Consider the following 16,240-nt stretch of genomic DNA (forward strand, 5'->3'; position numbering starts at 1 on the left):
TGGTATGCAGTGTTGTTCAAAGTATAAAGATATACAATATGGGGAATTACAATTTCATTCTTATTTATTTAATTTTTAAAAGATTTATTTATCTTAGAGAGAGTGAGTGTTGGGGAGGGGAAGAAGGAGAGAGAGAATTTCAAGCAGACTCCCCACTGAACATGGAATCAAACTCAGGGCTTGATCTCATGATCCTGAGATCATGACCTGAGCTGAAATCAAGAGTTGGAGGCTTAACTGCCTGAGTCATCCAGTCATCCCTCATAAATTTTATTTTTGAGTGCAGAATAACAAGAATGGCTTTAAAAGCAATCATTTATTAATTGCCTAAAGAATCCAGTAGCATTCAAGATGCAGTAAAGCAGAGCTAATGCCATTATGTTCCATTTAGTTTTTAATTACACATTGTATAGAAAGTTCCTGCTTCTAGCACTCTCATCCAAGGTGTTTGGAAGTGTTCCACCCTCTTATCCATAGCAAAGCTGGGCAGCCATCTTTTCTGTCTTGGGCTAAATCTAAGACTGGAAGCACAGCTAGGGCTAGGTATCCTTCTGGATAGTTTTCCACGATCTCCTCTTATCGTTTTAGTTTTCTGGTGTGAAATCAAATGCAATATCTGGCTTATTCTCAGGAGCATTTCTGTGCACAAATAAGGCTCTTCTAGCACCATTTTGCATAGTTTTTTAAAGCAAGTTCTTTCTCTGTCCCACTGGGAGACAGTTCCGTTCCTCCTCCACTGGGCAGTGAGGTCAGCTGTCCCAACACACAAAGACCTTGAAGAAACCAATGGGTTTCATTCCACGTAAATCCATCTCCAGGTACAAGTCTTTGTGACTTGTTACCCTTTACATTAAGCAAATACTGAAGATTGTACAGACTTCCTCTCAGCTAATACAACAGCTTATGAAGCATCACTAGCTCCAGTGGACAAATAAGGAAATCAAGGCTCAGAGTTATTAAGAACTTGACCTAAGTTGTATGACTAGTCAAGAGAAGAGCGGGACTGGAATCCAGATTTGACTGACTCTCCATCCTCAGGTATGTTAACGAAGCAGGCAATACCCAATCAGCAGCTCTCTGTTTCTCCTTATTCATATTACTGCAGAAATTCCATATTTATTTCAAACTAACTAAAAAAATTTTCCCTATGTCCTAAATGTCACTTGGTCTATTAAGATTATTTCTGTTTTGTGGGCACCTGAGTGGTTCAGTGGTTGAATATCTGCCTTTGGCTCAGGTCGTGATCCTGGGGCCCCAGGATTGAGTCCTGCATCAGGCTCCCCATAGGGAGTCCGCTTCTCCCTCTGCCTATGTCTCTGCCTCTCTCTGTGTCCCCCCATGAATAAATAAATAAAATCTTTTTTTAAAAAAGAATATTTCAGTTTTTTTCTCACTTGGCTAATAAGAAACGCAATGAATGTCATTAGATCTACTAAAAATGCTTCTCCTTAAGACTAGCAAGGGATTTGTTCATCAATTATCCTCCATTGTGTTTTCTGAATGTGTCTGTCTAATTTTACATCTGAGTTCACTGATATCTCAAGTAGGTGAAGTTCAAAGCTTATACCAAGTGAAGAACATCTAACTTACTATATGGCTTTTAACTTATTAATGTATACATAATTATATAAAAAATGCTATGACCAGAATAGAACCATAGGCTTATAATTTTACATGACTAAAACCTTAATATTTGAATAGAAAAATGAAAATATCTTAAGCTGGGTATTATTCTATTAAAATGTTTAATATTTAAATATAATCTGTCATTTTCATTACATAATTTTAATAATATATTATTATATATAATATTACACAGTATATGTTTCAATACCTTATTTTGGAATTTGATGCAAAGAACATGACTGATAATGCATTTTGATGATTTTTAAAATATATGCAGATGAATTCCCCTTCTTTGACACTGTGTAACATTCCATGAGGTGCATTCATTACAAGGGCAGAAATACATTAGTGAGTTTGAGTCACAGTCAAGATACTTTTGTTTTCAAATAACAGTGAGATCCAACTACATTAGTCCCTTTTGCCTTTTTCTTCCACTCTGTCATGTCTTCTTCTCTACTTCTACAGCTATGGAAACATTCTTTTTCAGAGAAAACAAACCAGAATGCCTCCTAGTCCTTTAAAACACTTAAAAATTCTCCATTTTTTTTTCAAAAAGGATTTCACATGTTTGTGTTGTACTTAACTCTTTCATTGTAAGTAATTAAAATCCCATTAAATCATTTCCCTAAGGCATACCCATTAATACTGGGATCATTTGCTACTCTGGAGAAGCAGTGGAGCACTGTAACAAAAGTGTCCACTTTAGAAGTAGAAATAACTAGTTTGAGCCTTTGCCCCTGCTGCAGTTACCTGATTTTGAGCAATGCATTTAACCTCTCTGTATGTGAGATACTATTGCCTGGGAAATCTCATGCATTATTATTTTTTTTATTTACCTTTTATGTGAGTGTCTCCAGCCTACTGGATAGAGCCTCTTGAATGCAAATGCTCTGTCTAAAATCCAGTTCAATTCAGTATGTTGCCACTCTCAATCTCGAAGGAGCTTCTCCTGTTTCCTCCCCATATCGGACAATGATAATGGTGTCCAATCCAGGGTCTCTCTGTCTCCCCCCATGTGTATTCAATGAGGAAGACTTTTTTCTTACTTCTCAAATATTTCTAAAATCTATGCCTTCCTCTCTGTCTCCATTTTTATCTTCTGAGATGCCAGAACTATTTTAGTAGCTTCCTAACTAGTCTCTCTGACTCTAATCTTGTTCTCACCCCTAATTTGACCTCAAAGTGTTCAGTTTAAAATGCAACCCACCACTGACTCCCCCTGAACTGCTTAGAACTCATAAGCACCTCTCTAACATGTGTGAGCCTAAGCTCCTCAGTGGCATCTATGGTTCTCCTGCTCACCACACCTGCTTCCTTTCTACCCTGCCTCCTGTATTGCCCCATTATGTTTCTGCAGTATCTTTGCTCAGAATGTTCCTTCCCCCTGAGAAAGCTTCTCCACCCTGCTTCTCCTAGCCCACTAGCCATCATGTGTCAAAACTACCCCATTGTGAGCTCCTCAGTATTCCCTAGGTGTTCCTCTTCTGTGTTTCTGGGCATCCTGTTGCCTCCACCATGGTTTTTAGTAGGGTATTTCAAAATAGCCTGTTTACCACATTCACTCTTCCTCTCCTTTCAGATTCTCAAGGACATATTGTTTGATTCATCTCTGCATTCTCAATGCTATACACATTCCTGCACTTGCATATAAGTGTACAATCAATACTGTTAAACCATAAAGAATACTCTCAAAACACAATGGGAGTGGCTAAACACCATGTAATGTCAGCACTGACATTATAGTCCATACCATTCTCCAAATATTCTGCTGAAGTCATCATGATGTCAGTCAGAAACTCACTGCTGTTTATACTCTTCTGTCCTGGCTTGGTTGCCCCAACTTTTGGCACATACAAACATTTATTAGACACCTATTAATAGATACCTTATCAGCAGTGATAAAAGAAAAACACAAGGTGAAAAGGAGAAACAGATACACATAAAAAGAATATAATGCATGATATGTTGTTATAATGGAGGTGTACAAGGAAATATAAAGAAAAACACTAAGTTAGGGGAGCTGGAAAAACCTCTTGGGGGTGAATTTTAAGGTGTGCCAGGAGAGATGGATAGGAAATGGCCAAAGCAATTTAGCAAATTAGAGTCATTCTGGCTGAAATTACCAAAAACCAAAAAATATTTGATTTTCCTCCTGAATGACTGACAGAATGACACAAACTTGAATCTACAGAAGACAGAATTTTGCCCTCAGTTGGAGTTGGGTGGTCCATGTAATTAGACAACTAATTTTATAAATATAATGTTCTATGCTTTACACAAATCATGATCTTCAGTAAATTCATATTACTTCCTTCTAGGTCATGAATGATTATATCTTCTGAATCAAAAGCTTTGGGCCCAAGCTAAATTTCCTGACTAGTATATGGGCAAAGCTTCCACAGTATATCCACCAAACAAAAGAAGTCTGAAATGTCAGCAAAAATGAACTGAACAAAAGCAATAGGAAACAATTCACTGGAAAAGCTTGACTAGGATGACTTGAATACAATTTTTTGAAGACTGTCCTTGTGATGAGCTAGAAGCGTCAGCAGAGTTAAAAATAAAAATCAATCTTGCTTATATAGCACTGACAATTTTTCCTCACAGAGTATATTTCCCTAACTGATTCTTCAGGGTATGCTTATTTTCTATGTGACACTTCTAGCTCTCGTTTATTCCAAAGAAAATTCTGAGCAAAAAGAATTTTGATCTTCCTTTTGTTTTGGTGAAAACAATAGCATTTTTTTCTTTTAGCTTTGAGATAGAGACAATTCTCTTCAGAATTTTTTTTGTTTTTTTTAAGTTATTTCAAAGATGATCTGTTTATCCTTGTCAGCCAAAATATCTATTCACCCTTGATAAATATTATCACAGTGAAGGATTTATCACAAAAAATGTGAAAACACAGTTAATTCTAATCTTATTTGTTGCCCTTATCTAAAAATTGCATTAAAAATTCCCTTAACATAACATAAAAATAAAGATTAGATATAATTATGGTTTCTCATAAACAAGTGAATTCATCTGAATGCAGACAAGAATAAGTACAGTCCAGATAAACTAGAGACTATATGCACAAATGTATATGCAGTCACATCACTTCCTAAAAATAATAAATGATCTCAATAATTAATATACATGCATAAATGTATATGCAGTCACATCACATTCTCCGTAATGGTGGCAACGTTTAATAGAATTACAGTATTTTTCAAATAAAGAAGAGATACGTTGTTCTCAAAAGTGTCACTATAATTTCAACTTTATCTGGTCTTGTCCCCTGTGAAATTTATGAACCTTGGCTACACTGATGATTTTTCTTGAGAGAGGTCTCCAACAGAGTCAGCATCTGTACCCTTCAAATAGCCCTAAATTTTCTGGATATAAAAAGAAGTAGACTGGATACTGGAATAAATTCAATAAAATGCTAATAGCACAAAAATAGAAGACCATTACATTGCAATTAACCTGATTTCCAATTCGATTCATCTATTTTTATGGTACTTACTATGTACCAAGCACAGTGGAGAACTAGGACCTGGTTGCCCTCATATATATTGAGCAAGGCAGGTAAATAACACTCAAGTCAAAATAAAACAAATGAAATCAAAGAGGTTGTTAAGTCTTAAAAAAGAAAGTGATTAATTTCAGCTGAGGCTATAACTGAAGGCTTCCTGCAGGAAGATAAATTTGAGATGGAGCTTAACTAATTATACTCTTTTAGCACATGGGAACAGAGCTGAAGCATGCCCTAGGCGACAGCTGGCTTAAAAGAAATTGAAGAAGAACTGTTAGTGAAGGAGGTATGGGAGGGATTCTGTTCACACATCTGTCTCACGCCCCTTTTCCTCTTGAATTCTAGTCTCCACACGTTAGATTTTCTCCTTCCCCTTTCAGGATTTTTACACATGCCTTCCCTCTGTTAGGAAATGCCCCTTCTGTATACCTTTATCCCCCATTCCCTGTCCCTTAAACACTGCAAGCCCAACTCCTCCTTCAAATCTCTGCATAAACATTACTTCCTCAAACCATTCATTCCCAAAACCTTCAACCATCTTCCCATCCCACCCCCAATTAAGACTGATCCCTTCTTACACACCTACATAGCATCTTACATATTCCCTATATGTTTTTCATATATTGCTGCAAATTATGAGTAAAAATTTTCTTTAATGTTTATCATAACCCACATGTAAAATTTTCCTGTATGGCAGCATTATCTTGTCTACTGTAATGGCCTCAATGTGAAGTGCTGTTCCTGGTACCTGGTGGGCATGTAAGATCTGTTGAATAATTATCATTATCCAGCAATTCCTTTAGATTTACACTGTGTGAGAATCCAGCATTTACATATAACTTACATTTTAAATGTTAGATCCTTTATATAATTCATATATAGAAAAGGAGTCTAGAAAACTTTTAAGGCTTATGAATGAATTCAACTTTTTTTGTAGACTTAGATGTTTTTCTCTTGCTATTGAAGAATGACTTCTAATATAAAACAAAATTTACAACCTGGAAACTCCATGTTCCTGGTCTGAAAACAGAAAGAAATTGAATATACACATTTAGTTTACAGCTTGTCTTACAGAAACAGAAATATGGATGCATCTTAAAATATAAAAAAATGAAATTCAGCTGAAGGACAGAATAAAAAACAAATATAAAACTGCTATGGAGGAGATAAATATGCATCTGGAGTGTTTCCAGTTAATAAAAAAAAAATCACATCATCTAATAGCTCTAAAAGCTGCAGCTTTATAAAGAAAAACAATTGGAGGACAAAGGCATTATTTATATTCTATTTAATGTTCTCTGTCTTGCTTTACTTCCTTCTCCCTCTCTTACTGCCTCTATCTCAGATTTCATTAAATACATACTCCTGTTGATTTAAGGTAGCTTTCACAGTTCTTCATCAATAGAACAACCAAAATACTCCATTTCAAGCTTGGATATACTGTCTGCTATCTAAACAAGGAATAGGTAAAAGGGTTTTGTGGATTAAAGACTCTGAGGGAAGATAGAAAACAGGAATTGGGGTGTGATCTTACGAGTAGAGATAGGGTGCAAAGGCTCAGGTCCTGATGTTCTTTATTTTCTCATGCTGTTTGATAGCTGTACTTAACGACATCAAGTGGCAGTGAGTCTATGCCACCCTTGGTATCTGTCTTATGCCAAGAGGACATATTCACTGACATTTCTTTTCCTTGAAGGTAGAAAGAAATGACACATTTCATGGAGGCGCTATCATGGGAATACTCAAACACATACATACTTCTGGCCAGACATTTCTCAGCTGAAAAAATTGTTCAAAATATATGGCTCTGAGATTGGTATCTGTATAGTATTTCTTGTTAACAAAAATGAGATTTCCATCTTCATTCTGCTTGTTATATAAACTACACTTTGGCTTTCAAATAACTTTAAAGAAAATTATTTATCCACAAGGGTATACCTTAAGAGAATATAGGCTTTGAATAATTCCTTGCCTTATTTCTGTAAAGAGGTGAAGTTACATTTAGATATCCAAAATTATAAGCCCTAAAAATTCAGTATGCAGTTATCACTTCCCAAAAATAATAAATGATTTCAATAACTAATATACAACTTGCTTCCTTTTACTTTTCTATTATAGTTCACTACTGATTTTACACTGAAAATAATATTTAAAAAATAATCATCTAGACCTCTCAAACTGAAAGGAGTACTTTAATACACAGAATATTGTTCCCATTTACATTACATTTTATCTCATTGGTCACCACGCAGTGGTATTTTTGCCAATAAGTAGGATACATTAAAATGAAAGGGCTTGATAATGATAAATGACAATTATGTAGGGCAGGAAAAAATGATGCTAATGGGGAAGATGGCTCATGGCCAGAGGGAATAAAGAGGAAAGCCTGACATAGAAGAGAGAGAATAAAATAGCATGAGGAAAAAAAAAAAATAGCATGAGGATGGAGAAGGCAGGGAAAACGAATCCCCTTCCTCCTAAATTTCTTAATAAGAATTTCTGTGTTAAACATTTTATGTTATTATTTCTTTGTTTCTTTTTCTTCTCTAATTTTTAAATTTAAATTCCAGTTAATTAACATACAGTATAATATTAATTTAAGGTATAGAATTTAGTGATTCATCACTTACACAGAACATCCAGTGCTCATCACGATAAGTGTACTCATTAAATCCCATCACCTTTTTAACCCATCTCCCTGCCTATCTTTCCTGTAATAACCATCAGTTTGTTCTCTATAGTTAAGAGCCTGTTTCTTGGTTTGCTTCTCTTTTTTTCCTGCTACTTTCATTTGTTTTGTTTCTTAGATTCCACATATAAGTGAAATCATATGGTATTTGTCTTTCTCTGACTTATTTCACTTAGCACAATCCACATCTTTGCAAATGGCAAGATTTCATTCCTTTTTATGGCTGAGTAATATTCCATTGTGTATATATGCCACATTATTATCCATTCATCAGTCAATGGACCCCCAATTTTGGGCTCTTTCCATAATTTGGCTGCCATTGATAATGTTTCTGTACACATTGGGGGACATGTATCCCTTTGAATCAATATTTTTGTATCCCTTGGGTAAATACTTAGTAATGCAATTCCCAGATCATAATGAAGTTCCATTTTTAACTTTCTGAGGAACCTCCATACTGTTTTCCAGAATGGCTGCACCAGTTTGCATTCCAACCAACAGTGCATGAGGGTTCCCCTTTCTCCATGTCCTCATCAACACCTATTGTTTCTTGTGTTGTTAATTTTAGCCATTTTGACTGGAGTGAGGTGATACCACATTGTAGTTTTGATTTGTATTTCCCTGATGATGAATGATGTTGAGCATCTTTTCATATGTCTGTTAGCCATCTGTATGTCTTCTTTGGAAAATGTGTATTTATGTCTTCTGCCCATTTTTAAACTGCATTATTTATTTTTTGGGTGTTGAATCTTATAAGTTCTTTATATATTTTATAAACTAATCCTTTATCACATATGTCATTTGCAAATATCTTCTCCCATTCCAGTTGCCTCACTGTGTTTGAGGAAGCATAGAAGACATCAGGGAGACCCTTACATGGTATTATTTCTAAATAATCAAGAACTTTGTCTGATTTGGCATGGGAGGGTAACATTTTAGAAAGAGCTGTTAAACATTTCTGCTGGCTCAATCTTGTTCATCGGATATAACAGCTAGACCAGAGTATCTTCAGGCAACCAGTGTCAGGGCTATGATGCATATGGCAAAGACTCCCAGGTATACTGCATGGTCTGTATTTCCACAGAGACTGGAGGAGGAGTGGTCAGACCAGCTGGCTCACTGCATGCAAACTTCAACCATTTTGGATATTATTTGCAATAGGAGCATAAGATACAAATGGACAGCAGTAATTCAACAAAAACTTTCCACTGGCTTCTGCATTATACTTACAATAAAATCTATACTGCCTACAATGGCCTTCAGGCCTACATCCAAGTCTCATATCTCTCTCAACATAACATGCATCATCCTTCTTAACGTCTAAATCCTCCTCATCTCCTTTGTTTCCTCAAACATAATAAGCTTATTCTAGTGATTACATATATCAATTCATTGTTTTGGGAAAGACTTTCCTCCAATTTTGACAAGTCTGTTTCCTTTTGATTAGGTTTTCTGTCCAAATATCACCTAATAATTAAGTCATTGCTAACCACCTCTTCTAAATAACCAATGTCCTAGTACAGCAACTTGTTTTAGTTTTTCTTCATAGCACTTTTCACTATCTGCAATAATTTGTTTATGGATTTATTTACGTATTCATTTTCTGTTTTTCTTGATTTCATAGGAATGGAAACTTCTTGAACTCTGAATCAATGAAAAAATGATGGTCCAAAATCAGAGCAATTGGGGGCACTTGATAGCATCTGACACTTTAGTAACAGATCATGTATTTTCAGTGTATCATGTTCATTCCAGTAACAAAGACAGCCTAACATACCACAAAAAGTATAGACTCTAAAAAGAAAAAAGTCTGCAATTTAAATCCTGGTTTTAGGGATCCCTGGGTGGCGCAGCGGTTTGGCGCCTGCCTTTGGCCCAGGGCGCGATCCTGGAGACCCAGGATTGAATCCCACATCGGGCTCCCGGTGCGTGGAGCCTGCTTCTCCCTCTGCCTGTGTCTCTGCCTCTCTCTCTCTCTCTGTGTGACTATCATAAATAAATAAAAATTTTAAAAAATCCTGGTTTTACTACTTATTATCTAGGTAAATTTGTATAAGTTTCCCATTAAGTGAAGATGATAATATGGAACAAATTGGTTTATTAAATAATCCACATAACTCACCTAGCATTATGACTGACTAAATATATTCTAAAAAACTGATATGTATTACAGCTGTTATTATCTTTTATTTTAAGTGGCAAATTATTTCCTCCTATTCTTTGCTGTTCTGGAGAAAACTCTATAATAGAATGGAATCCATTGTTCTTCTTGCATAGCATCCTTACTTTGCACTTTTTGTGACAATCTATTGATCTTCTGTGGTGCTAAGCCTACCCAAGAATAGGCACATGACTTAGGTCTGGCTAATGCGTGCCTCCTCAGGTCCTTTGCTGGAACTCTTCATGGAGGAGTATTGGGGGTAGACACCTTCTCTTCTTTGAATGCAACACTGGTCTTCATTGACCATCTTTACCATATTTGAAACAACCTTGCCTAATAATGAAGCCCACACAGAGGAAAGAAGTACCAAGGGACAGGGAAAGAAAGAGATTTTTGATGACCATACCCGTGGAACCAGCGGTGCCTAATGCAGCCACACCCCCTGGATATACTTGTTATATATGCCAGTACATTATTTTGTTTATGTCAGTTTGAGTTTGGATTCCGAAACTTGAAATCTAAAGAAAGTTTTCTAATAAAACACTAGTTTACTTATGTTTGTTAGTTTGTTGTAAGGCTATGGGGTTAAAAAATGCCTTTTCTGAGGTCTAATTAGCAAATAAACAAATTAACATCCAGAACGAAATGTTTCAGTGAAAGTGTTAAAAAGGCTCTGGGCTACAAGGAGCTAGAGACACCAGAGGGCTATTTTTCTACAGTGGACAGTAAGAGCCCCTTTAAAGAAATGGTCAGTGTTGGCCTGTGGCTCCCCAAACCAAGAACAGATTGCCTAAAAGCAATTTCAGAGTATTTGTGGTTACAAATAACAGGAAAAAATTAAGGAAGAAATTAACACCCTTCTTCAAGAAATAAGCAGGAAGAGAAGGCATTACTCGAAGTAAAGAGGAAAATAATTGTCTTCCTGTGCAAAGGAAATTAAATATGCAACAAGTAGGATATAGAGTAGCTAATTACTGACAAGGGTACTAATTTGTACTGAGGGGTTTATGTGCTTTTCAAAATATTTTCTCCGGAAAAGATACATTAAAATGTTTTCTTATGTGAAGAAGATAGCAGGCATTAATATACATGCTGTTTTTCTTATTAAAGAATTTTAAACATCTTATCAGGTATCTGTTATATATCAGTATCTATTACATTTCTGTTTTTTAAAAAATATCCCAGGGTGTGAATACATCCCCATTTCTCTCTGCTCGTTATACCTAAATAATTTAATGCAACTACACTTACATTTTAGAGAACTTCTTATGCAAAATACTTTGATAGACACCATAGGAAACACCAAGAAAAAAGTATCCCTCATTTTTTTTTCAAGTATTCCTCATCTTAAGGAGCTTATCACAGAATAAAGATGATGAGAAATCTGTACACATAATTGTATCATCAGGGAGAAAAGCTGAATTTAGTAGTAGTCATAAATGAAGTAAAATAAAAGACTGACAGAATGATCAGACATTCATTTAGCCTAGGGCAGTGGTTCTGAAACTTGAGTGTGCATGAGCTCTACCCCAAAGGCTTGTTACAGATTGCTGGGCCCACTTCGAACTCCAGGATCTAGGGAATTGGTTTGCAATTCTAGCCACACATCATAATCTCCTAAGGGACTTCCACAGAGTCTAATGCCCAGGTCTCATCCCAGCCCAATAATGAAAGAAAAATAGTTTATGAAGAAAAGTATACTAGAGCTGGACATTGAATTATATGAATAGTAGTTTTATAAACAGCTGGAGATAGAGGACACAGATGCTAGGTGGATGGTGAAAAGTAATAGTGGAAGGAAACTATGGCACATGATTGGAAATGAGAGTACAGCATGGCTGTAGCATAGATGGAGAAAAGAAATCTCGGATCAAGTCATGGAAGGGAGACAAGCAGACTCCCCACTGAGCGATGGTGGGTTCCATCCCAGGACCCTAAAATCATGACCTGAGCTCAAATCAAGAGCCAGAGCTACCCAGGCACCCCAAGTCATGAAAGATCCTGACCGCCATGCTTAAGGAGGCTGTGACTCCTTTATGGGGCAATAAGAAATCACCATGTCTTTTGAGCAAGAGAGTAACATAGTAAGATGTGACTTAAAGTTATTATCTGGAAGCAAATTCCTGAGTAGATTAAAGTACCACAGGGTCTTAGACAGGAGATGGTCAGGATGTGATAGCAATGGTTTAGAACTATTCCTCAAACTGGACTCAAGAGGTGTCCTTAGGGCACGCGTGTTCTATACAAATGTTTTAGTTTTGTATCTTTATTTCAAAGAGTATTTGATCAGTTACAAAGACCAAACTTGTCTTTTGTGATGACAGTCCTCAGTTGAAGATTTTCACAAGACGGAGCTTCAGCTTCTTCAGTGTTTTCTTTCAGTGGACACAGTAATAATTCAAGATTAACTTTTTTGTTTTTCCCTGTTGGGAGTCAGTACCTTGTATAGTAAACCTTTGAGAAATAGTGATCTGGACAAAGTAATAAAATGGGGGCAGTCCAAGGGACATTTTATTCAGATTCATCAGGATTTCCAAAGACATTTTAGGAGGAAGACAAAATGGGAAATCAAAAAGATATTGGGGGCTTTAAGGCTGAGAGCTTCACTGGTGATAAAATGATAGAAGAGAATAGGCATCTAAAAAAAAAGGACAGGTTTGTGTGAGGCAGGGGGAGAAAGACAAAGCATTTATAGTGAAAGAAATCCTACCAATTGGTCATTACTCCGAGAACCAGCTCCTTCCCATATCCGGAATTTTAGGACTTAATTTATCTTCAGAATTTAGCCATAGAGTGGACAAAACCAAAAAATCTCACGATAATTTTTAATTACTAAAGCATAAGGTAGAACAAGAACATTTTTCTTCTAGAAATAAAAGCTATAATCTGTAAGTAACTTAAAAAGATGACTGGTGCACAAAATAATTCATAAGGTAAGAGGGAGTTGTAAGTGCTAATAATTTGTTGAAGACTAAAGCTTTGAATTATAACACACTTCCCTTTCACTTACTGTGGTTTATTTTCCCTGCCATGGGTCATTTTCCCAGTGACTATTTTTAGAGGGGAAAAACAGCAAAATCCAAACATTAATATATATTTTTGAAAGTAGGTATTTTTCCAATACCAAGTACATGCTGTGTCATATCTTCTGTGTTAACCATATTCTTCTCTCTGTGTCAGGGTGCCCGGTGTTTAATGGTTCATAAACCTATTTTATTTACCCTTAATCCACTGGAACCTCCTAAGGGACACAGCTATAAAATATCAGTGCTTTCCCCTCCCCTGGAAATGGCCTAATAAATATTTAATTTTTGATCTTCTTCAGCAATTAAGACAATAGCATGAAAACTTTCCAAATATTTTTTCTGTTTAAAAAGTGTAGCCTTATGGCTACACTTTTTTAATATTTGAAATACTAAACCCTAAATAAAAAGACTTTATATCAAAAAGAGTAACACCATCAATCATTTAATAATGAGTATGTCAAAAACACAATTCATCTTCTTCTATCAAGATATGAACACTTACTGGTTTAAAAAATTAACAATTCCATACCTGAGCTTCTGGTTGTATTGTTTGACTTTTTCCAGTGAGGCTGCATTTATCTGGGCTTGAAATTCTTCCACCGAAACATTATCTCTATAATAATATCCTTCCATGCTCTCCAGTGCTGTGTAAACAAGGAAAAAAGTTCTCCTTCATGTGATTTCATAACTCAATTTCTCTATATTTAGTGTAATCTTAATGATTACTAGTAAATGTATTTAAAACACTGAATATGACCACACATGCAGGAATCTATCTCTCGCCAGTCCAAAAATGAATGAAAATCATTCCTCTCCTCTCAAAATATCAAACACTCGGTGATTATATCTGAGTAGGCAACAGTAATTTTTAATTTAAACTGGCTTCTATTTTTAAAACATTTTATATAAAAAAAATTTATATTCAGTTTGTGAAGCTGACCTCAAATTTCACATATTTTTACATGTATATGTAAAATATGCATTTATACATATTTCACATGTATATGTGTGTGTATACACACACGGGAAGCAGAATTGTGTGTTAACATACATAAGAGTAAAAAAGTTGAAATTGCTGCTCTCCATGTATACTCACATTCTTTTGTAGCTGCAATTAAATTATGAAATATTAGTGTAATAAATTTGAAGTATAGATAATCTTAGAATACTACCTTTATTACAATACTTAATCTAGTTAAAATAAGTAAGTATAAGCATATATATAACCTCACATTAATTTTAAACATCTTTGATTAAAATTGATTTCCTTTCTGCGGCATCTGGGTGGCTCAGCGGTTGAGCATCTGTCTTTGGCTCATGTTGTGATGGGTATCCTGTATCAGGCTCCCCGTAGGAAGCCTGCTTCTCCCTCTGCCTATGTCTTTGCCTCTCTCTGTATGTCTCTCATGAATACATTTTTTTAAAAAATTAAAAAAAAATAAAACAGATTTCCTCTTAACTAACATTTTTGGTTAAGTATTTCTTTATATTTAAACTTTATGCAATGGTACTTTTAACTTTTGGAGAGGAAACAAATCACATGGAAGTACTTAGAAATACAAGATCTCCTATGGAGAGGTTGCCAGCAACAGGAATGGCAATGGATCCAATGTGGAAATGTAAATTATTTCCCTTTGAAATTATTGCCACTCTTAAGCCTCCATTTTCAGCAGACTATTTCAAAATCGATTAAAAAATTAATCTTTCAAAACTCCTAACTGCAATAGCTTCTAAACTAATAAGTTTCTTCAAATTGACAAAAACATCACCATTTTGGTGGCAAAATAGAAAAGTCATTACTATTTTATTTTCATTGCTATTTTTAAAAAATATTTCAAATTTTTATTTAAATTCCAGTTACTTAACATACAGTTTCAGGAGTAGAATTTAGTGATTCACCACTTACATATAACACCCAGTGCTCATCACAAGTTCATTACTAATATTTACTGTGCTGTTTTCTAAACTAGCCAGATTTCTACAGCACTGGAGAAACAAAAAAAGCTTTTAGAGTATTATTCAATTTGAAATAAAGATGGTATTATTGGCTTATAATTAAGAAAATCACTTATGGAAAATTAGAGAGATGCTTACTACATTTACTTCAGCACATGATATCAAATTATTTGTAGGTGGTTTTAAGGATTACTTGTTTACTCATTATGACTTGTGGATTAATTAGAATATTTGTAACTGGTTCAGCAAGCTTCTGGTCCTGATTATATACAAGAAATAAAAAAAAAAGTCTTCCTGATAAAAATAATCCTCAAGTAAATGCCACATTCATTTCCATTAATGAGATGTTATTTGTCAGAGGCAAATATTCAGAGGATTCAGGCTATCAATAGTCATCCTTCAATGTGAATTCCTCTTACTGGTTGTAAAGCTAATAATGAAAGTCCTTGCGTGGGAGTAAAACTACCACTTCCACTCCTTAGTAGTTGTATGACCTTAGGCATGTTCATTAAAATCCAAGATGCTCAGGTTCCTCATTTGTGAAATGGAAAATAAGAGCACCTACTAATTATGATTCTTGGGAAATAATTAAATCAAATAAAGTATTAAGAGACCCATGACTTTTTTTTACTGAATGTGTTTTACATATTAGGCAACATATCCAATGCCTGTAGGCATTAATCTAATTCAATTTCTAGGAAATACAGATTATGCAGAAGTGTGCTTAGCCAAACAGGATGTTCTGGGAAATAAAGATGTCTATGCAAAGACACTTCAATTTGTAATTGAAGATCAGAAAGACTGGAAGGAGAACACTAGGAAGGAGCCACAGGGAAACTGGGGGTGAGGGGTGGGGTGGGGACATATACAAAGACATCTACGTTTTAATAAAATTTTTATTAAAGAATTTCTCTAATTTTTATAAAAGTCTTGATAGCTCAGTTTTGGCCAAAACATCCAGTACTGCTCTAAAAGCTTGCTGCCATATAAAAACAAACTGGTATTTTTATGACATTCCTTGACAATATTTCCAAATTAGCAACAGTTAAAATGCACAATTATGTGGAAATTTTTTAAATGGGAAAATGTCTAATAATCAGCAAAATGTTATGGCACGTATGTAGGGTTATGAGGAAATGAACAAAAACAACAAAAAAGACAAGTTCTGTGTTTAGAAAGTACACTCCATGGCAAAGAAGAGGAAAGAACAACATTCCTGACTTTAGATGAATAGCTTGGTTATTTATCATTAAAATACAAGAAAA

General features: G+C 35.2%; 1 protein-coding gene across 2 annotated transcripts in view; it reads right to left on the reverse strand.

The window, feature by feature from the left end:
- PREX2 (phosphatidylinositol-3,4,5-trisphosphate dependent Rac exchange factor 2) overlaps positions 1–16,240 on the reverse strand; it is a 285,113-nt gene that overhangs the window by 59,098 nt on the left and 209,775 nt on the right. For both annotated transcript variants that reach the window (XM_041768878.1, XM_041768877.1), the window contains one exon: positions 13,549–13,663. In XM_041768878.1, the coding sequence (XP_041624812.1) occupies positions 13,549–13,663 (115 nt within the window). The remainder of the gene's footprint in view (positions 1–13,548; positions 13,664–16,240) is intronic.

Source organism: Vulpes lagopus, chromosome 9, assembly GCF_018345385.1.
Source record: "Vulpes lagopus strain Blue_001 chromosome 9, ASM1834538v1, whole genome shotgun sequence".
NCBI lineage: Eukaryota > Metazoa > Chordata > Mammalia > Carnivora > Canidae > Vulpes > Vulpes lagopus.